Consider the following 20,302-nt stretch of genomic DNA (forward strand, 5'->3'; position numbering starts at 1 on the left):
TGAAAGCTTTTTACGCTGATGGTTCTTCAATGATCTTAGATGAATATCTCCGCCTAAGATTTCTGCAATCTTCCTGGCTGTCAAAGATGGGTCCGAAGTTTTGTTATTTTTGGCGGAATTCGGCTGTTGGGAGTTGCTGGTTCCCGAGGCAGTGCAATTTCCTCCGTTCCCAGGTTGAGGAATAGGCTTGAGCGAGATTTTAAAACCGGACTTTCTGACTTTGGGCTTGCTCTGGTAGGCAGTGTTGAACTGCTGATCATCATGTTGATGCTGATGTCTGAGTTCAGTTGTGACATTTTTCCAAAATTCTGCAAAGGGGAGCACAAAGCATAGAAAGATTTCGACAAACAGTAAAAAGGCGAGGGCCATGAATCCGTGCGGTTCGTCTATGGCTCGTCGGGCCTCGTTCATTGAGACTGGCCTTGGATCGGTGAAACTGTTTTGAAGATTCATAGCAGTGTGAAGCTTTGGCTTCTTATTGTTTGACTGGTCCTGAAGTTGATGAATGATTATCTGGGGGCTGCCATCTAGCAATGGCTTTGGCTGGGTGTCGCCAACAACAGGTTGCCAAATTGTTTGTGCTGCTGCTACGTTAGACATCACGCCTCAACTGTCAATCGACCAAAACAACACACCTCTCTTGTGGCTCACGATTCTCCAGTCTCTGTTAGGAAATTCACCGAATTTGATCATCCACGTCGCGCAATGGTCAACAGGCCACGCTTCGTAGACGAACTTTTCAGCGCCCGGAACCTCAGGATGAATCATCATGATCTTGCCCACTGATATGCCGAGGACGCCCTTGAGGATCGGCTCTTCAACGTCTTGATAGTTTGTCATTCCCGAAGGGTGAAATCGATGTGGGGGCGGAGGTGTCAACACAGTGGCAACTCGGCCTTGCGATATGCGCCACGCAAATAATGCCGAGGCCCCCCTCATGTACTGACTCCAGGTTCGAGAGCTTCTTGTCTTTCGGCACTTATCGTTTCCCTCACACATCAGAGGGCCCATCGCATCGGTTAGAGTCTGAAGGCCTTGCTGTGCAGCCCAGATCTTGGTTACATGGTAATTGGTGCCACTCCAAAGGAGTTGTTTATCCTCTACCCACACTTTGTTGAATTCCTCGCGTATCTCGTTGGCCTCGTCTCTGGTGAGGTATTTAGGGCAGATCTGGGCTACTAGGCGTTCATACCCAGAAGGTTCAACACTGACTATGGGGTTCATGGTTTCGTCATTCTTGTCGGCTTTTTTGACAGGCCTGGGGCGGAGATTGTATCTGTGGGCCATTGTATAGGTCACTTCGTCAAAACCGGACAGAAAAGTGCATTGGCCAACTTGGGCACTAGCTTTGAGAGGAGGCGACATGTAAATAAGATTGTAGCTGAAAGGCAGCCGATGGCACAACATGAAATGTGTGCACCTCGGCATCTGGAACCTAACCAACAAGCTTCATCGACCCCTCTCTTCGTCGAGATAAACCTAACTTTAAGCAGAATCATTTTGAGGGCCAACAGCTGCCGGACGCCTAACGTCGTCGGTTGGGCTTCAACGGCAGCGAAACCTTAAACAACGGATGTGGCATCATTACGACAAAAACTTCCATTCATCGGTATTGAGCCGTCTTTCTTAATTTCGACATCTGGAATCTTCTAGTTTGGGCGATCGGGTTTGGGTTCTGCGACCCTGTTAGTTAAGTTAGTTGCAGTCAGATGGGAGATGCCGAACGTTTGGAACCGGACTTGAGGTTGGATCGAGAGGAATAATCCGGTCGAGAAAGCTTTTTTGAAGATGGAGGTTCAAAATGGGAGGGCAAACCGGTGTGGTGTGGCAATTTGTAAACCTTCAGCGAACTTTTCAGTCCAGTGAACCAATCATGAAACTGGCATTCAAGGCCCTGCTGATAACAAGACATACGATGGGAAAAGTATTATCTCAAGCGCCTTCTATGTGATTCTGAACTACGTGTGTGATTTTATATGTTTTTGTATCTATTTGGGCTCGCGAAATATGCCCTAAAGATATGTAACTACCTGCAGGCAGCACTAAAAAGACAGAAAACGGTATGAAGCTAGTTGACTACTAGGTATTTGTTTCGGTCAGAGAACGTGCGAAAAGAGAACAGCTGTAAAGGCGGCTGAATTCACTGGCGTCGATCCAACTCAAGAAAGCAAACATCCGTTCAGAGGTTGGACTGTGTTGGACCTTGGAACAGTCCCTTGCCGCGGAAATTACTAACCAGTCACCCTCGTCTCCTCCAAGGACTTCCAACATCTTTCATATCCCCGCATTTCCTCCCCCCTTGCAATCTTCCTTCATCACCTCGACATTGTTTTACCTGGAACTGTCATTAGTCCGTTCTCTCTGGTTCTGAGCCAGGCCATGCGCGGAAAAGCACTCATCAGAGACATGAAATGGAGGGCTAGGAGATGGTTTAAATCCGTGAGGGATGCTGTTGGTAGGTTTCTGTCTAGCGTCGGGCGGCCGATAGTCGTTGCTCTCTCCCAACCTGACATTCATATTGGCACAGTTTCAACCATGAACATCGGGCGCGAAAGACCGGCGTCCCCATCAGAAGCGGTGAAATGTAACACCGAATCGTCGGTCAGCATTCAGTCACTCGTGCATTGCCCGAGAGAACCGGAGACCAGACATTCAGACGAAGGTTTCCCTTGCACATGCAACATCGATCCAGTCGTTCCCGAATGCCACGATACCTGTGACGAGTCAGGCGACATACATGGGTATTTTGACCTATCAAACGAGTGCTGTACTGTCAGGACTCTTGCAGATATTGACGAGGCTGGGATACAGCGCGACTACGTCGGAAAGGAGGCTTTGTGTTTGCATTGGAGCCTGAACAAAAAGTATGAAAAGATGGGCGCCAAGTTCATCGGGTGGAGTGTTGAGCTAACGAGGAGTGATATCGCCGAGCTGAAATCTTCACAGGAGGTATGTCCCCAAATACCAGCCAGTTGGAAACGATAGGTTCATGTCATAACGTTGTTTTAGTTCAAAGGAGCAGTGTGGCTCGACCTTTGCCGACGACACAACCCGGAGCGATGGGTGCGAAAGTACTTTATTTGGTCCCGAAAGGTTCATGACCAGAGTCATATCGAAAGAGTCTACACCAAACTGGCCCAGATCGCCGGGGGTTCGAAAGCTGGTGTCAAGTCGTGCTGGGATACAGTTCGAAGCTCTCAGGATGTTGACAGGCGCGACGGTCCGATTGTCCAGGCGCAACTTTTCCCAGTGGTATGGACAAGATACCCGACAACCAGGCCGTACATATTAACGCTGCTTAATCGTCAGATCCATGTCGTTGAACACAAAAGCAACTTGGAAGAACGAAACTATGTTTCACTATGCTATATGTTCCCCTTACAGTCGAGCCTGTCGGTTGAAGCTAAGAAAAGAGATGCCAATGTCGAACCTGATGGGATATTGAAGGAATAGACATCTTGGTTTTGTCATAGAGACGAGTCGGTTGATGACTGAGAGTACAAGTCACAAGATGGCTATCTCCTCTGGCACGTGAGATGATATTGGGCGGCGAAGCATGACTTGCGCAAACTGGAGGCGACGTTGAACCCCGAAAGCATATTGTACCGACTTCCTGACTGCCTACAAAATTGCTGGTCGGCAGAAGTGTCCATTTTGCAGCATGTCCATTCATTGCATGTTCGATTTGGTATATATACGCTTGAAACTTGAAATTCATGTACACAGAATGAAGGGTCTTCAACATCGCATACCTCACCCCGCGGTTTCCACTCGTCGCCTGGATTGTTTAGGTGCACTTGCCATCAGCGTCGACCTTGTAGCTGCAGCAGTCGTTCTGACCAAGAGCGGGAACAGCTGGAAAAGCCATTGGTTAGCGACCAAAACTGCAATATAACACCACGGGAGATAGAATGATGTAAACTTACTGCCCTTCTCGACACAGGCTCTGGTAGAGTCAGTGCAAGTCCAGCCGGAGTAGGGGTCGCAGTAGGTGCAGCAGTCGTCGCCGCTGGTGCAAGGAGCTATAAAGAAGCATCGTGTTAGTTTCATGCCTTGAGTGTTGAGGGAGTAAACATGGTACTTACCTCCAGTGGTGCCGCAGGCGCGCTCGGCAAAGCCGGGCTCCAGGGCGCGGGTGTCGACGGCACCGGCCATGGCGGTGGCGGCCAAGGCAAGGTTGAAGAGAACGGTGAAGGCCTTCATTTTGGAGTCGGTTTATGTATACGGACAAAGAGGGACTGGAGGTAGTTCGAAAGAAGGACTGAGTAGCAGGCGTTTTGACTGGTTGATGATGGTGTGATCAATTGCTCTTGTGATGAGATGGGGGCTGTCTTTATAGAATTTCCCGGCCACTGATGTTTGCCGGTGGTAAACTGATCTGCATGTTTTCCAAGTTCGGATTCGGAATACACCCACTGCCTGGTACCATGTCGGGCCATCTCTAATTGCAACTCTACACAGCTGTTGCGGAGACCTGCTGGGGCGATGATCGTGGATCTTGACATGGATGCAGTGTTCCGATCCAGAAGGAACCCCCGCGAATGGGTCAACCAACGGCAGATAGTGACGTCTGTATAAGATAGTGACGTCTGTATAAGTGGAACGTGTTTATGTGCAAAGTGCCGTGGACGATTATTACCTAAGTTAGAGCTGCTATTGTCCAGTTCCGAGGCGGACACTACCGAAAAGGAGATATCCCCATGTTTTCGAGATAGACCCGGTCCGAATAGCGGCAGAATGCTTAGCCATTCTTTCAGTCGACTGTCAATAATGCTTGATTCGACAGGCTCAAAAACTCAAATTTAGTATATCCGGGGTAGCACGGCAACTAAAAACAAACAGCTGGTCATGCGGCATGACCGGTCAGTTGCGCCCTACAGCTATGATCAGCATGATGTCAAAAATCTGACAACAGAGGCAGTAAAGTCCAATCAAGGTCGGCTCTCCGTGGAGCAGTACCGAGGCGCGGCTTCAATTCCATATTAACATGCCGCATGTTTTCCGGCAAATACAATTTAGTAGAGACAACATGCGCTATAAATTCCGTGATTTCAGGGGAACAGACTTTCTTTTTCGGGCTGTGAGAACCAACATGACCGGGGATACTGACTCGCGGCGACTGGAGGACCACTGCCAGCCCCTGTTTTGGAATGTCACGCAGCGTGCCGGCCACCCGGCGATTAGCTGCACACACGGGATACACGGGATACGAGGGTGTGCTCATGTCAGCAGCCGCGCGACTGCTGTGCAGGTGGAACTCAGCGGCTGTCTTTTGCGTAGGGAAACTCACGATCTGTCGTCCGATAAGCATTCGATCGACGCTGCCGAACGAACCGGCGTTCATCTGGACTAGCGCCTGGACAAGATGTGTCATCAACTTTGAACAGCTAACATCACAAGAAAGCCGCTGCAATTGCCAGCTGCAGCTTTGAGTTGTCATACGATCGGGGAACGGAGTGGAAAGGGTACTCACTCACAGTATTGGCAAATGAGGAACCCGCCTCAAAGCAACATGAATTGATTGACTTCGCTGTTGGACATTCTGAAGTTATCATCTGAGTCCAGAATAACCAGAATGGGAGGCGAGCAACAGGGTGTAGACCCTGTCTTGTTCAAGTTGCCTTCGCCTAGTCCGAACATAAATAAACATCGGCATCCCGCCTTTTTATCCGGCCACGGCTGAGTGGGGGTGGGGACACGGATCCCGAAACTCTTTGGCTGTCCACCGGAGACTGCTATTCAGAAGTAAAGGCATGTCATAACGATTGAAACACGGAAGTTTGCATAACTGATAACATGGAACCAACAACAGTCGTGGACGCTTCCTCAAAGACATCTGTCAACACTGTTCATCTCGAACCTGGGTCGCTTTCAGCGCCACAAAAGTGGCACTTCGTAGGATCCATGCCAAGGACATCTTTGTCGCCGCCGAGCTCCTTATAAAGCTTTGCAAGACGCTTCTCTAGCTTGCACTTCTCCTCAAATTTCATATGCAGCTCGCTGACTTTAAACATGTCATCCGAATCAGGATGTGGCGGCTCGTAAAAACTAGGATCTGCGCCTCCACCTAAGCGATGGATGCGGCACGCCAGAGACCGTAGCTGCATGAAATTCCGGTTGGGGAGGTCTTTGATGTTGTCTGCCCACACTGTAAAGATCTGGCCGTCCCTGATTTGGCCTGCGTTGTGGCCCCTAAACTCTTGATCTCGCTCTTTCAAAGGCTGGAACATGGTGGGCGGATCAGTGCGTAAATCGGGACCATCCGCTCTCAAGTGATGGAGGGAGGTTGCTGGGAGCCATTCAAACCGTAATTGGAGACCATACTTATTAGTATCTGCGTCGGTCTGCTCCTGGGACCGATTGTTGATGAGGCTTCGGGCGAGGGCATACTCGAGTTTGGACTCCTGCCCGTTGACCTGGTCCGTTTCTTCGGTCGATGTAGTTGTTTCTGGGGACTTGCCGATGTTTGTAAATCTACTCATCGATCGGAAGACTGCTGCCATGAATGAGCCTGGGCCCCGGCTACTTGACTGACACAACGCATCGCCGTCTTCTTGGGTCTTCTTGCGTCTTGTGACGTAGCCCACGGGTTCCAAGACAAACGCTCCACTTTGCCAAATAGCTTGTAATCGTCGGCTCAGACAGAATGTATTCATTAAAGATGGTTTGCGAAGCTCGCTATCGACCGCCCGCTGAATTCTTGTCATGGTTTCATAACCAAGCATGTCGTGCAAGTTACGTAGCAGGAAATCGGTTCTCTCACGTCTTATCGATGTCCATAAAGGTATAATGTGACATTGCTCAGCATCGTTCTGGCCCGTAATACAACACCTATTGCCGTCGCGGATGTCGGTCGTATTTTCTGAACGCTCTGGAGGGACACGGATGACTAGGTGGTTGCAGTTAGCTCGGACCATACAAGGATAAGGTAAGTGGTCAGACTCACACCACCAGACAAACTCCGGTATTGCACCTAGAAAGAGTATGAAGATGCAACCTCTATCGTTCAGCGTGTAGTCGTGAAAAGCCCTCAGACGGTCAATATCCAAGGACAAAGCGTAGCCCATAAACGCGCTTGCGGCAAAACGTCGCCAAGCTGATATCTCAGCGGGCGGGTACTATCACCTGGTCTGCCTTATCCCAGAGAATATCATATCTGAGCGTCTTTTTGTCTGTATGAAGGTGGATGTGAATGCTGACAATGAGGTCAAGTCGAGTGGACAACTCATCTTCGAAAGGAGGGCTCAGGCTGGGACGAGCGTCCACATCTACCGTGGTGTTCATGTTGCGCACTGGTTGTTCCAGGGAATTACAGGAGACTTTGCTCGAATTCAAGCGTATTCATGGGTGAGAATTTTATGCGAAGAAGTAGTTATTGCATGGTTGTCAATGCGAAAAGAATCAACTTTCATTTTGTACGCTACTTTGTCCACACGAGTTCTTAGGCTAGGAATGTTTTCTGTGTACGGCCTAACTTGCAACAGGTAGTGACTTTTGCCCATCCAGGCATTCCGTGAAGTCTTTTATTGACAATCTACACGCAGAGTTCCGATAGTTAGCGAACATCTTCATAGAAGTTGATGGTATTGCGGCAGGTCCTTGCGTCATCGACGTTTGTTTCCTACAATGTTCCAGGCACCTTACCTCCAAGGTTGCCAGCGCATAAAGGTGACTAAAGCATATGCTTAAGCATCAATATGACAAAGATGACCCAGAGACTGGAGAAATAAAAGACGAAGGTATCAAACATGACGAGGGCGACATTGAAAGGAAGACAACGCTGGGCGACGGCGTTAGACGACAATAATGGAGGGCGACGGTGATAATTCAGAAGCAGTTGATGACGACGGTAGCGAAGATGATGAAATTGGCGATTGATGATGATGGGGGATGACGACGCTAGGACACAATGGTGGCCATAATATGTGTGGAAGCTTCTGGTTATGGGACCGATATTGGTACGTGGCTTCGTTGGGGCTTGCTGCTACGGTTCCCGGCATCGTCAACCGGTCGCTAGATAAACCACGGATGGAAAAAGCCCAAAAGCACTCCCAGACCCTCTAGAAGGAGATAACCGCTAGACATACTACACCGATTCTGTCACTCTTGCCCTTCTCCTCCCTATTCTTCCCAGCCAGCTTCCTCAAGCATCTGCCAGTCTGTTCTTGATACGGAGTTCTAGGTCCGCCATGCACGTTCGTAGTCTGGTGAGCTCCTCAGCATCCCAAAGCATATTATCAATAGCGCATACATCGTCCGAATTAGGGAAAAGAGGCTCATAAGCCTTAGGGTCTATACCCCCTGCGAAGCGATGAATAAGGCAAGCGAGCCATCGAACCCTGAGAAACCCAATGGCGGGAAGGTCTTCACGCCTGTCTGCCCAAATTGTTATGATCTTACCGCTATCGACGCGGCGCAGAGAATCGGTTTGGAGTTCGTCATCTGTCTCGAATGCTTGGATAAGGTCCCGAGGGCTGGCGTTGAGCAGGTCTGTGGACAAAGTCGCTCTCAGGCCCTGAACTGATGTCTTGGGCAACCAATGGAAGCGGAGCTTGAGACAGTGTTCAATATCTTTCTTCTCCACGTGCTCCACAGAGGCACCTGTCTCACGCTGCTTGGGTCTTGAATCGTAGCCCAGAGGTTCCAAGGCAAAGAGACCCTTGTCCCAGAGCTTGTGCAACTCTCGACTCATGTAAATGGTGTTCCAGGTGATGCCGATCTTGTACTTCAACAATGCTACGCTGAGGCGAGGTTCCTCTGTGCCAAGAAAGCCTTCCAGATTGTACTCCAGAAGTTGGCTCTTTTGCGGCCGCGTCAGGGTCCACAAGGGAATGATGTGGCAGCGCTCTGCATCATCACTGCCCGTGATGCAACACTTGCCACCGGCGCGATCAGGAGCCTGCTGAGCCGTAAGCGGCTTTGCTGCATGTTCCGAGCCACCTTCCATGCATACCTTTCCCCTCTGAGCATTGTTTAGGCTGATTTCCGTCTCTCGGCTCTCTGATGGCGCACGGGTGACTAGAAGAAGTATTTGTTAGTCCGGAGAAGGCCAAACTGACTTGGCCAGACCTACACCACCATACAAGTTCGTGTATCACTCCCAAAGACTCAATCAACTGACGCGGAAAGTACTGTTTGTCCTTGTCCAATAGATCCTGGTGAATAATGTCGAGACGCGGGCGCTCCAAGGACCAAAGTGCCGCCCACAACCGCGCCTGGTTGACAAGATCGCGATTCTTAAACATCGAGGGCCGAGAAGAGTCGCCAGGCTTTGCAAAATCATCTCTGTTTTCCCAATCAAGCAAGGATTCATCGGCTTGAAGTAACAGTCTGTGGATGTCCTTGATGATGTTGAGGCGGTCGGATAGGTCCTCGCCGAGGAAGTCGTAGCGGCTAGTTGCGCCCATGATGGAACTGGTTGGTACTGGACGCGATCCGAAGTATTGCTTGAAGAATGCGAACATCTTGGTAACTTGAGCGTGTTTCGGAATCGTCTAGTCTTAAGTTGCTAAGAGTTAAACAAACTGTGGAGAGTGATAGATCGTTGTCGTCTGGGAAGTGGTTTTTAAATTAAGCACCAGTTGGGAAGTATTTGAAATCCTACAAGGTTCTGTACTTAAAGTTTGTGTTTTGCCTAGTCTCCTAGCCATAGATGGTACACCTGGCAGGTTGGTTTTCATCGTCCCAATCACTGACGAACATTGCGTCGAAGATTTCTCCACAAAGATAACGTGTTTAAGCCTTTCCACACAGGTTCGGCATTTTTGGTAACACCTAATATAAAATTAGTCACTGCAGTTGTGTTCTAACAATGCTGCATATCGTAAAGTAACTGGCCTGGATTTCCGAGGTATGCTTATATACGAAGCGCCAATACAACTATGAACAGGAAATATGTTTTGTTCGCTCAAGCAACAGTCAAGTTCGTCTGCGCCTTGAAGTCTCTGCTGCTCGCACCGACGTACAGCTTGTACTCTCCGCTCTCCACCTTCCACTCTTGGCCAAAAACATCCCACACACTCAAATCTCTACGTCTAAGGGAGAACGTCACATCGGCGCTCTCGCCAGGCTGAATTGTCACCTTTTGGAAGCCACGCAGCTGTCTGACAGGCTCTCCAGCGAGGTCGGGAAAAGAGATGTAGAGCTGGGCAACCTCGGCGCCGGCGACGGAGCCCGTGTTGGATATGCTGGTGGACACGGTGGCCACAATGTCCCAGAGATCCTCGCGTCCACCGACGGACTTGTCGCCGGTGGCGAAGCCGCTGGTGAGGTTGGAAGACTCGACAGTGGCGGTGAAAGAGTATTCGAAAGTTGTGTACGACAGACCGTATCCGTACTCGTAGCGAGGGGTGACGTTGTAGTAGTCGAAGTACTTGTAGTCAATGTAGTTGCCGTCCGAGAAGTCCAGGTTCAGCTCCGTCTCGCTGATGATCGTGTCGGGGTTGTAGTCGCTCTCGTTCTTGGCGATGGTGTGCACTAGTCTTCCAGAAGGGTTGACGGCGCCGAAAAGGACGTCGTCGATGGCGTTTCCGGACTCCTGGCCCAGGGCACCGCCGTACAGCACACCAGTGACGTTCTCGTGCTCGATCCAGGCGTCCACTAGACGCGGGCCGACGGTGTTGATCACGACAATGGTGTTGTTGCACACATCCGCGACAGTCGTGACCAAGGTGTCCTGGTCCGCGTTGGTAAGCTCCGTGCGGTCGGCGCCCTCGCCGCCCCACGCGTTGAGGAAGACGACGCACGCGTCCGAGAGGTCAGCCACGCCGGTCGTGGATTCGGTCAGCTCCGTGCCGGAGCCTGACATGCCGCTGAAGGACGTCTCGGAGGTGTCGTTGAGCCACCACCTCAGCATGAAGCCGTCGGCGGCGGCGCGCTGGTTGAAGAGCTGCAGGGGCGTGCTGAGGTACGACAGCGAGCCCATGGCGGAGCCGCCTACGACGGCCATGTGGCCCTGCATCGTGGACGGCTCGCCGTCGTAGACTCCCAGCGCGGTGTTGGCGCCGACGTAGCGTGGGCCGGCGTGGAACCCGAAGATACTGATGCTGGACTTGTTGACGAGGGGCAGCGCGTTGTTGGTGTTCTTGAGCAGGGCGATGGAGCTCGCGGCATACTCGCGGGCCATGGCGCTGTGGTTGCCGCGGTTGTCGACGCGGTCGGTGACGCCGGCGTGGGCGGGGTAGCCCTGGTCCTGGCCGAGGTGGAAGTAGCCCATCATGTTGCGGATGGCCATATCGTCGAGGCGGTCCATCGTGAAGCTGCCGTTGTTGAGGCCTGCGCCGAGGGTGGTGTTGGAGAAGTAGGAGCTGGAGGAGAGGTCCATGCCGGCGTTGGCGGCGTTGATGCCCGTCTTCTGGGCGCTGACGTCGGCGTGGACGATGCCGGGGAAGCCGAGCTCGACCTTGAGGTACTTGGCGAGGAGGTCCTGGCTCTCGCAGGAGTAGGTGCCGTTGACCTTGTTCATGGCGCACATGGCGCCGCCCATGCCGTTGTAGACGGTGTCGTAGAAGGGCCAGAGATATGTTTCGTGGAAGGCCTTGTCTGAGATGGTGACGGTGTAGGCGCCGGTGTCATCTGAGGAGGTCGAGTTGCCGCTGGTCGTGCCGTTTGTTGAGGTCTGGCGTCTGGTGAGAGTTGAGTTGCCGCCTGGTCCGGCGCCATCAGGAGGCGATCCGCCACCCATACCGCCTCCAGAGCCGGTGCTCATTCGGTTAGTCTCCTGTTCGTTCAGGATGAAGTGCTTGGCACTGGCGACCACACCAGCCGAAGACATGCCCTTGACGACTGCTCCGGCCATGATGCCGGCTTGGTAGCTGTCAACGCCGTACGTCTCGCCGGTACGTCCGCCCCATGCTGAGCGGCCTAGAGGCTCCAAGGTAGGTCCATACGCCATGTTGATACCCTTGCCCTTGAACTCGACACCGACGCCCTGGCCCTGGCCTTCAGCCGCGGCCGTGTCCCACGTCATTGCCATCGCGAGGCCGGCGGGCCATGTTGTGACATAGAAGTAGGTAAGCGGGTTGGTGGCCGAGTCGAGGTTGTGAAGGCCGGTGAAGTTGCCGCCGTCGCCACCGGCAGCGATGGAGATCTTTTCGTCCGTGGTCAGAGTGGCGACGAGGGCTGCGGCCTTATCGTAGGCATCCTGCCAGGCTCCAAGCTTGACTGCGGGAATGAATATGAGAATCACTCGGAGGGAAAAACTGAGTCAGAAACGGAAGCAAGACGTACTTGTGCCTGAGCTCAAGAGCTGCTCAGTGTAGTTGGCCGAAGCATCAGCAGCCAGGGTGCCAGTCACATAGGTGAGGATGGCCAAAGCCCAGGCCGTTGATGGGCGGTACATGGTCGATAAGCGTTAGTGTTTACTCACTATGCTTAAAAAGAGACGCGGCAGGGTAAAGACTGTGAGTGAGTAATGAAAGGCTGCTTGGGATGGGCGAGTGCACTGCAAAGACGAAGGAAGCCAGGCAGCTGGGACAGCGTGAGTAGATAAACCTTCTAGAAAGCAACAAGCATGCCAAGCCCCTATTATAAACATTCTCAACCGTTCAATCGGAAAAGCTGCGCCTTCAGGTCAACCAAGAAACAATGCCCGTGGGCAAGGGGGATGGCCGAAAAGTGGTGCCAAGCTTACGACGAGCGGTGTCCACCCGCCCCGTTCACCTCTGGCCTAGAGCGCCTTACTCGGCGCAGTCGCCGCTGGTGACGGTCTCCGGGTACGGAATCCGCGCACGCTGGCGCCGACTCCATGAGGACGGAAATTGACCGCTGGCCTTATGATGTGTAAAGCGCCGAGGGGAAGGTGCGAAAGCAAGCTGCTGCGGCGGCGTTGTAAGACGAGAAGTCATGAGACAATACGCAGCGCAGATGGGATGAACGGCATCACCGCATCAAGCCGGGCCCCATCGCGAGCGTCCTGACGACGCGTCCTTATTTAGAGAAAGCATGGGCCTGTCTTCCAATCACGCCGACCGGCGGGTGCGCAAGAGGGAAAGGATCTCCACTGGTGTATGGAAACAACTGTTCGTCTGATGAGTCTAGATGGGTGATGAGTCTAGATGGGAGAGGCCATGCAAACAAACCACTCATCAAGCTGATGTGCGACGGGGATAGTGATCCCCCACTCGAGTGGGAAGAACGGGCAATGATGCACGCTGGTGGCAGGGGGTTCCCAAGTGCCGGCCGGCAGTGATGGAGATATTCTGCGTCAGCCATATGAGTGACAGCCCGATCGGTGGAGACAAGAGGAAAAATCCGAACCGTGATGGTGGTGTCGAGGGCTGGCTGATGGGTCTTGGCACCCCAGTCTCTGAAGGGTTGTGGGTGAAGCTACCCGAGATCTCCACGTTGACCGGATTTACGGAATTGGGAGTTGATGATGGATGAGTTAGCATATGGACGCAGTGCAGAAGCCAGCAACATGCAGCAAGTTACTGAACCACTTCAAGTTCAACTCGGATATCGTGCTAGGTGTTGGATCATGCAGAAGAGCATCTGGCATCGCGATGCTTAAGTCCCCGAAATTTGACGGCAGACTGACAGTCAGGGGTCAGGGGGCGGGGGCCACGTGTCGGTAGTTGCCGATGACATGGACCCGAGGGACTCGCAGATTGTGTGGTCGGGCTGCGCCCGACGTGGAAACGGGGCATGCAAAAGCTGCTGTTTACCGCCGGGAAATCGGGAAAGCGAAAAGCTTGTGCGGTGCCAGGCAAGCTTGTCTGGCATGATATCGCCGACGCAGCTGGACAGGCCTGGAGCGGCGTTCGGTGACCCACATCGGCGTTCTGTCCCACATTACGACGACTCCGAGTCCGGTCGATTAGCGTATACGTCCCGGCAGAATGGACTTTTTCAAACTGAACCGAGAGTGTCTAAGCGGAGCCGAGTGATGTTTTCCTAGATACCGCATGAATATCAACAAGATGGACGGCTTGACCATGCGAAGTCAGCCTTCTTTTCCAACAGCAGGCCGTCATGCAGTGCGTATTGCTAGACTTGGTTCGTATTTTTCCCAATCGAACTTTTTTTCTTTGCTTTTTTCATACCTCATGTGTGACTGACAATGGCCATCCATTTGACGACCGCAACTACGCCTTTTAGTGCTGCTGATCAACAGGGTATTTTGGCGAATAAGGCCTCCTCAGAAAGTGCCCAGTTAACAAATCGAGTAACCAATCAGAGCCCAATCACCGTTTGACGCTAAAATTCGCCTTGCGGTTGTCAAATGGATGGCTGGTTCGGTGTTGGTTCGGCCGTTCTCCGGCGCGGGACCGAACGGTTTGAGTGGATCCCGCTGACATCCGACCCGGCCCCACCCGGTCTGAAAGTCCGGTCGGTAGGCCGCACCGCGCCGGACCACGCCTATGGCTCTACGAGCGGCTCCCACCAAGCTACGGCCAGCGACCAACCAAAGCAAACCTCCAGAAGTCCCAGTCCTTGCTCCTCTGCAAGCATGAACCAACATTACCAAACCGTCCCAATCCATCGAGTTCGGGCGGTCCTGAAACGCAATCTGAATCACCAACAGACCACCCAGCGACCCTTACCTCTCACGATAGAACCCCCGGTCCGGTACAGTTACATCGCAAAACATCCGATCAAATCTTGAGCCTCTGCCCCACGTCTCGGGAGCTGCCAACCGGCGAACACTATATGTCCAGTCTGTGCCCGCCTCTTGAGACGGCGCATCGAATAACAAACCCTCCCTCTCACCTTCTTTCATCGCAACTTACCCCAGCCGCTCCTTTGCCTTACATGCCGCGCATGATGGCCAAACGCTCCACACTCGCTCTCTTGTCTCTCTGGGGCGCCTTCGCCTCCGGGCAGGGCCTTCACGACCTGGCCGTCAAGAACGGCAAGCTCTTCTTCGGGACCGCGACGGACACGAACCTGTTCAATGACGCGGCGTACATGGCCGTGCTCAACCGCACCGGGGAGTTCGGGCTGGTCGTGCCGGAGAACAGCCAGAAGTGGGACGCGACGGAGAAGACGCAGGGGCAGTTCACCTTCACGAACCCCGATGCTGTCCGCGCCGTCGGACAAGCCAACAAACAGATGATGAGGTGCCATGCGTTGACATGGCACTCTCAGCTCCCTTCATTCGGTAAGCATTTCCTCTCGGAAAACGTTGCGCGTGAACGCTTTGTTGACGAAGGCGCAGTATCCCAAGGCACATGGACCCCCGAGACCCTCACCCCCGTAATCGAAGCCTACATCTCCAACACCGTCTCCCACTTCGCCGGCGCCTGCTACTCCTGGGACGTCGTCAACGAAGCCCTCGCAGACAACGGCACGCTCCGCGACAGCGTCTTCTCGCGCACCCTCGGGCAAGACTTCATCCCCATCTCCTTCCGCGCCGCCGCGGCCGCGGACCCCGCCGCGAAGCTGTACTACAACGACTTCAGCCTCGAGTTCAACTCCAAAAAGACGGACGGCGCGGTCAAGATCGTGCAGGACCTCAAAGCCGCGGGCGTGAAGATCGACGGGCTGGGTCTGCAGGCGCATCTCGAGGTCGGCAAGACGCCGTCGCCGCAGACGCTGAGTAAGGTGATGTCGCGGTTCACGGATATGGGGCTGGAGGTGGCGCTGACGGAGCTGGATATCCGGCATGGCAAGGTGCCGGCGGACGATGCGGCGGTGCAGCAGCAGGCGAAGGACTATGCAAGCGTGGTGAAGACGTGCGTTGACGCGAAGGGGTGCGTCGGGGTTGTGGTGTGGGAGTTTACGGACAAGTATAGCTGGATCCCGTCGACGTTCCAGGGGCAGGGGGATGCGTGTTTGTTTGATAAGGATATGAACCCGAAGCCGGCGTATGATAGTATCAAGGCGGTGTTGATGGCCGGAGCAACGAACGCGACGGTGAAGAGTACGGCCGGGCCGGCGGAGGAGGGGAGTGGGGCGGGACGGGGAGCTATGGCCGCTGTGCAGGGGTCGGTTTCCTCTTCGGGCGCAGCGCGGTCTAGACCGCTCGGGGCTGTCTTTTCTGCGTTGGTGATGGGCGTGAGTCTCGGCAGTTGGATGTGAGGGAGGCCTTTGCGATGATGTTCGGGTAATGTACTTGGACTAGTGCAACCAGGAAATGAAATGAAATTTAGAACAGAATCAGAACACCGAGGCGTACGTGACGCCTCAACCGTGTGGCTGGAACTATGAACGTCCCGACCGTTCTTGCATTCCGAGGCGTTGCCGCCACACTTTAATTCAAGTTTCAACTTGCACAATCCCCTATTATGTCGCCGCCGAGGAGGTCTCTGTCCGCAGCATTTTTCAGTGTTGAGTTACCGAGTTGCACAATCATGCAGCATGCTGAACACTCCGGGTGTAAGCCGTAGATCAAGTGAGGGTGAAGTTTTTTGATACTCCAAGTATAAGGTGAGCCGTTAGGAAAAGGACCATTAGGACAGCAAAGACTTAATCGGCAAATTGTGAAAGGTTGAAATACAGTCAATGAAACCTATTCTTCAGCGCTATGGTCCTTGAGAGCAAAACTAAGCCAAAGACAATAGTAAGCTTGCTAGCAGCGGCGACGCCGACGCACTCTTCCTACATCAATGCTCTCACCGCTGCTATTTGGACCACATCTTCCACCCAATCCTCACCTGTGATCCCACAAACAAAACCCAAAGCCTTAGCTTACCACGCAAAAGGAGATTTTGTCGGAGCTTTTCGTGTAAACAATCCCCAAGGAGCCAAGAGCCTACCGCTTGTTTAGACTATTGATCGTCAGCTGCAATTACCCCTTGTCGACAACCCCTGCCGATCCCGGGATCCAGACCTTGGCGAAAAGCCGGGACCCTCCCATCACAGACCCCCAAACCCGACTTTCTGGGTCGATTGGAGCTTCTCAGCTGTTCCTCCGCTCAGGGCTGAATTTGCTTGTCAAATTAGGCAGTGAGGAAAGGGCCGGCATCTCCAGATCCCCAAGCCCACGTGATGAAGGTGCCCACATTCGTCAACGACTCAATCCAGATTGAGTCTTCTGTGCGACAGTAGCGTTGTAGAATCGGACGGCAGCGGTCCAGACCTGGTGACTAGCAGGGGAGAAGAGAGAATTAGGTTATGGGACACATGGGCTGGCTATCCCGATACTGTGGTTCAGCTCCGCGATCTAATCCCCATCGGCTCTGGGGATGAAGTCTGTGTTTCGATACTATTGTATGCATCGTGAAATAGCCCGTGGTGAGTGCTGAGAAGGCTCATCCAGACCACAAACGTGATGACGAGGGCAGAAACCGGTCACTTGAGCATGGCCCAAGAGGCATCAATAAATCTGTATAAAGTGCAACATGCCATCTCTTGTCTGGCAAGAAGGACACACAGCAATCAACTCAAGCTTCACTCCTCCCTAACCCCTTACTCAGACTGAGCTCCAATACTCGGCAACAGTCCAGCGGTCTCTGAACACTACCAAAATGAGGTCTGCACCCCTCTACAGCGCCTTCGCTGCGCTCGCCAAAGCCCAAGACCTCGTCTGGCAAGTCATCGACGATGCTCCTCCCCCGCCCAACGCCACCGTCCCCATCGGCGCCGCCGCGGAGACCATCGTGCCCTACGACGCCAACGCCGCCGCTGCCAGCATTGTCGCCGAGGTCATGGCCAGCCCACTCCCGCAGGCAACCACCCCCGTAGCCAACAAGCGGAGTCTCGCCGTGCGCGGGGCGTGCGACCCGCAGCCCACCGGCGCCGGCCCCGTCCCGAGCCCCGACACCGCGGCGGCCTTCCTGAGCTCCGCGGACCTCGCGGCGGCGGCTAAAAACGCGCCCACGCCGGCCGGCTACTTCAACACCTTCAAGAATCTGCAGGCCTCCAGCAGTGCGTACGGATACATGGGCTACACCACGCTCGACAGCTACGACACCAAGGCGTGCGCGGCCAAGTGCGATGCCATCAACGGCTGCGTTGCTTTCAACATCTACTTTGAGCGCGATCCCACTGTCGTAAGCATTCAACCTCTTTGTATGAGAAACAAATCTCTTCTAACATGATACAGGAACCCGCCGACAGCTGCCCCAACCCCGCGAGCACCAACGTCATCAAGTGCGTCTTCTGGGGCGGGCCCGTCTACGAGAGCTACACCACCAACCGCGGCCAGTGGCGCGCCCAGTTCGAGGTCGTCATTGCGGGTTCCAACGGTTACGTCGCCCAGCGCGCCGACAACCAGGCCGGGTACGCCCCTGCGGCCTACCTCGGCGACGCCAGCATCAACGCGCCCCTCGACTGCGCTGGCTACAACACCTTCATGGGCTCCAAGATCTTCACCAACGGCCCCTTCGACCCGAAGCTCTGCGCGGCAGCCTGCACGGCGCAGTCCGAGTACAATCTCCGCCACCCGCCCAAGAACGCGCCCGCCCAGACATGTCAGTTCTTCAACACCTTCTTCGTCCTGAAGAACGGGGTGCCGGAGGGACAGTACTGCTCTCTGGTAAGTTTGTCGTCTCATCCTCGATATGCTTGAGGTTCTTTCTCTGACAGCACGCAGTACTCCAAATCCTGGGACGCCAGCTACGCCACCAACAACGGCCAATACCGCGGCAGCGACCACTACACCATCTCCTACAGCTTCTCCTACACCAACTCCACAAACGCAGGCAAGCCGCGCATTCCTTGCCCCGTCGCGTCTGCCAGCTCCGCCATCGTCGCCTCCACCCTGCAGCCGTACTGCTCATCGCTCCTCGGCTACACAACCCCGACAACCACCGCGACGGCGACGCTTTACGCCACCGTCCCGTCCGCAACCAACATCGCGACTGTCACGCCAGTGGCGACGGCGTACAGCACCACGACGCAGCTTGTGGCTGTCACGAAGCAGCTCAAACGCGCTCTGCCGCCTCGTCCGACGACCAGCTGCCTCCACGACGACCTCACCCCGCTCGACCACTCAAGCAAGATCCGCCGCGGCCTCTGGGCAAGAGACGACCAGCTTGTCAACGGGACCAAGGACGCGGATGGCAACTTTGTGGATGTTGTCATTCTGCCTGAGGTTACTGCTGCGTCTAAGAGGAGGGCAAGGAGGGATGCTACGCCGGCTGGGTTGGCTTCTTTCCCTGGTACGTTCTCACCCCCCTCACTCATCATATCACGATACTAACCTCATCTCCAGCTGACGTCGTCTCCTCCGCCTGCTCTCTTCTCGCAACTCCCGTGACCACAACCGCCACCGTCTCAGCGACGACAACTCAGACCCTCACCACAGGCGAAGCCTTCGCCACAACCACACTTGCCACCTCCACCCTCACCCTCATCCAGACCGTCACCTCAACCACCACAATCAACGTAGCGCCCAACGCGCCCACCGGCACAATCGGCTACCTCGCCCTCTCCCCCGCCGTCAACGCCAACTCGGGGTACGTCCTCTCCGACAGCGCGACGCACATGACGGACAACTTCTACCGCCAGGGCAGCCGCGAGACTTTCATCGTGGCCGCCGACGGGAGCCTGTACTCTGTGACGCACAACGCGTACTACTACGTCTCAACGACTGGGTCGTCCACCCTCCTGTACTGGAGCAACAGCCAGAGCGCGGCGATGAAGGTGTTCTCGTACACGGTGCTGAGCGACGGGCGCTCGAGGGTGCTGATGAATGTCGCTGGGGTGGACTATTTGTTCTGTGTGCGTCCGGCGAGCACGGGTGACGGCAACTCGGGGTCGGGCATGCATGTTTACGCGTTCAAGGCTGCGACGACGCCGCCGAGCTCTTGCACTGCCATTGAGTTGATCATCAACCCGGCGTGAAGGTGTTTCTGAGCGGAGTTAAGGGGCGGTTGAAGAGTGGTGGTGGTGGTGGTGGTTTCGTGTGTTTTGTTAATTAGCATATTTCTAATATCAAGCAACAGTTCAGTGTTTTCTTTGAACGTGTAGTTGGTTTTGGTTCCAAGTACAATGACAAGGAGAATATTGTCCGAAGATGGGTCCTCCCGGTCGCCGATGGCGGAGCTCTCCCCGGGAGCTATGGCCTCCTACCGGACCCCACCGGAGCTTCACCTTCCTCTTCCGGCATAGCCCATTTTCATCCCTGGCATTCATCAAGACCACGATGAAGCCTCGGCATGTCGATAAAGATGAGATGAATCTTTGAAGCTCCTGACCAACATCCCATCTCGATGCTCAATGCGTGCTCAGAGTAAAGTAGCGTATCCAATTGACCCGAATTGACGTGCTCGAGCTGTGACGTTGCGCGTGTCAATGCAGCACGGCGCGGTGTGGTGAAAGTGAGGAGGTGGATGATGTCATTTGCCGTGCACCTCCGCAGCGGGGAGCCGGGGATGGATGATGCGATTGACTGAGCAGGGGTTCAGGATTATCAATT

At 54.1% G+C, this 20,302-nt stretch overlaps 7 protein-coding genes across 7 annotated transcripts; 3 read left to right on the plus strand and 4 right to left on the minus strand.

The window, feature by feature from the left end:
- Positions 1–599: 599 nt before the first annotated feature.
- Positions 600–1,287, minus strand: CGCS363_v006178 (uncharacterized protein; the record flags this gene model as incomplete). Its single annotated transcript, XM_036638027.1, has 2 exons — positions 600–605; positions 652–1,287. The coding sequence occupies 2 exons, from the start codon at positions 1,285–1,287 to the stop codon at positions 600–602; spliced, it is 642 nt and encodes a 213-aa protein (XP_036495555.1).
- A 1,587-nt stretch (positions 1,288–2,874) lies between these two features.
- Positions 2,875–3,453, plus strand: CGCS363_v006179 (uncharacterized protein; the record flags this gene model as incomplete). The annotated part of the gene is made up of 2 exons (XM_036638028.1): positions 2,875–2,949; positions 3,010–3,453. The coding sequence occupies 2 exons, from the start codon at positions 2,875–2,877 to the stop codon at positions 3,451–3,453; spliced, it is 519 nt and encodes a 172-aa protein (XP_036496217.1).
- Positions 3,454–3,787: 334 nt separating this feature from the next.
- On the minus strand, positions 3,788–4,203 carry CGCS363_v006180 (uncharacterized protein; the record flags this gene model as incomplete). Its single annotated transcript, XM_036638029.1, has 3 exons — positions 3,788–3,855; positions 3,927–4,022; positions 4,086–4,203. The coding sequence occupies 3 exons, from the start codon at positions 4,201–4,203 to the stop codon at positions 3,788–3,790; spliced, it is 282 nt and encodes a 93-aa protein (XP_036495452.1).
- Positions 4,204–5,849: 1,646 nt separating this feature from the next.
- Positions 5,850–6,503, minus strand: CGCS363_v006181 (uncharacterized protein; the record flags this gene model as incomplete). The annotated part of the gene is made up of 1 exon (XM_036638030.1): positions 5,850–6,503. One exon carries the CDS (start codon positions 6,501–6,503, stop codon positions 5,850–5,852), a length of 654 nt encoding a protein of 217 aa, XP_036495451.1.
- Positions 6,504–9,907: 3,404 nt separating this feature from the next.
- On the minus strand, positions 9,908–12,340 carry bglD-0 (putative beta-glucosidase D; the record flags this gene model as incomplete). Its single annotated transcript, XM_036638031.1, has 2 exons — positions 9,908–12,162; positions 12,229–12,340. The coding sequence occupies 2 exons, from the start codon at positions 12,338–12,340 to the stop codon at positions 9,908–9,910; spliced, it is 2,367 nt and encodes a 788-aa protein (XP_036495454.1).
- A 2,423-nt stretch (positions 12,341–14,763) lies between these two features.
- Positions 14,764–15,959, plus strand: XYL5 (Endo-1,4-beta-xylanase 5; the record flags this gene model as incomplete). The annotated part of the gene is made up of 3 exons (XM_036638032.1): positions 14,764–15,100; positions 15,158–15,862; positions 15,925–15,959. 3 exons carry the CDS (start codon positions 14,764–14,766, stop codon positions 15,957–15,959), a joined length of 1,077 nt encoding a protein of 358 aa, XP_036495453.1.
- A 1,449-nt stretch (positions 15,960–17,408) lies between these two features.
- Positions 17,409–19,728, plus strand: CGCS363_v006184 (uncharacterized protein; the record flags this gene model as incomplete). The annotated part of the gene is made up of 4 exons (XM_036638033.1): positions 17,409–17,933; positions 17,987–18,418; positions 18,476–19,043; positions 19,097–19,728. The coding sequence occupies 4 exons, from the start codon at positions 17,409–17,411 to the stop codon at positions 19,726–19,728; spliced, it is 2,157 nt and encodes a 718-aa protein (XP_036495456.1).
- Positions 19,729–20,302: the final 574 nt, after the last annotated feature.

The sequence above is a fragment of the Colletotrichum siamense genome (genome assembly GCF_013390195.1).
Source record: "Colletotrichum siamense strain Cg363 chromosome Unknown KSG_Cg363_contig04, whole genome shotgun sequence".
NCBI lineage: Eukaryota > Fungi > Ascomycota > Sordariomycetes > Glomerellales > Glomerellaceae > Colletotrichum > Colletotrichum siamense.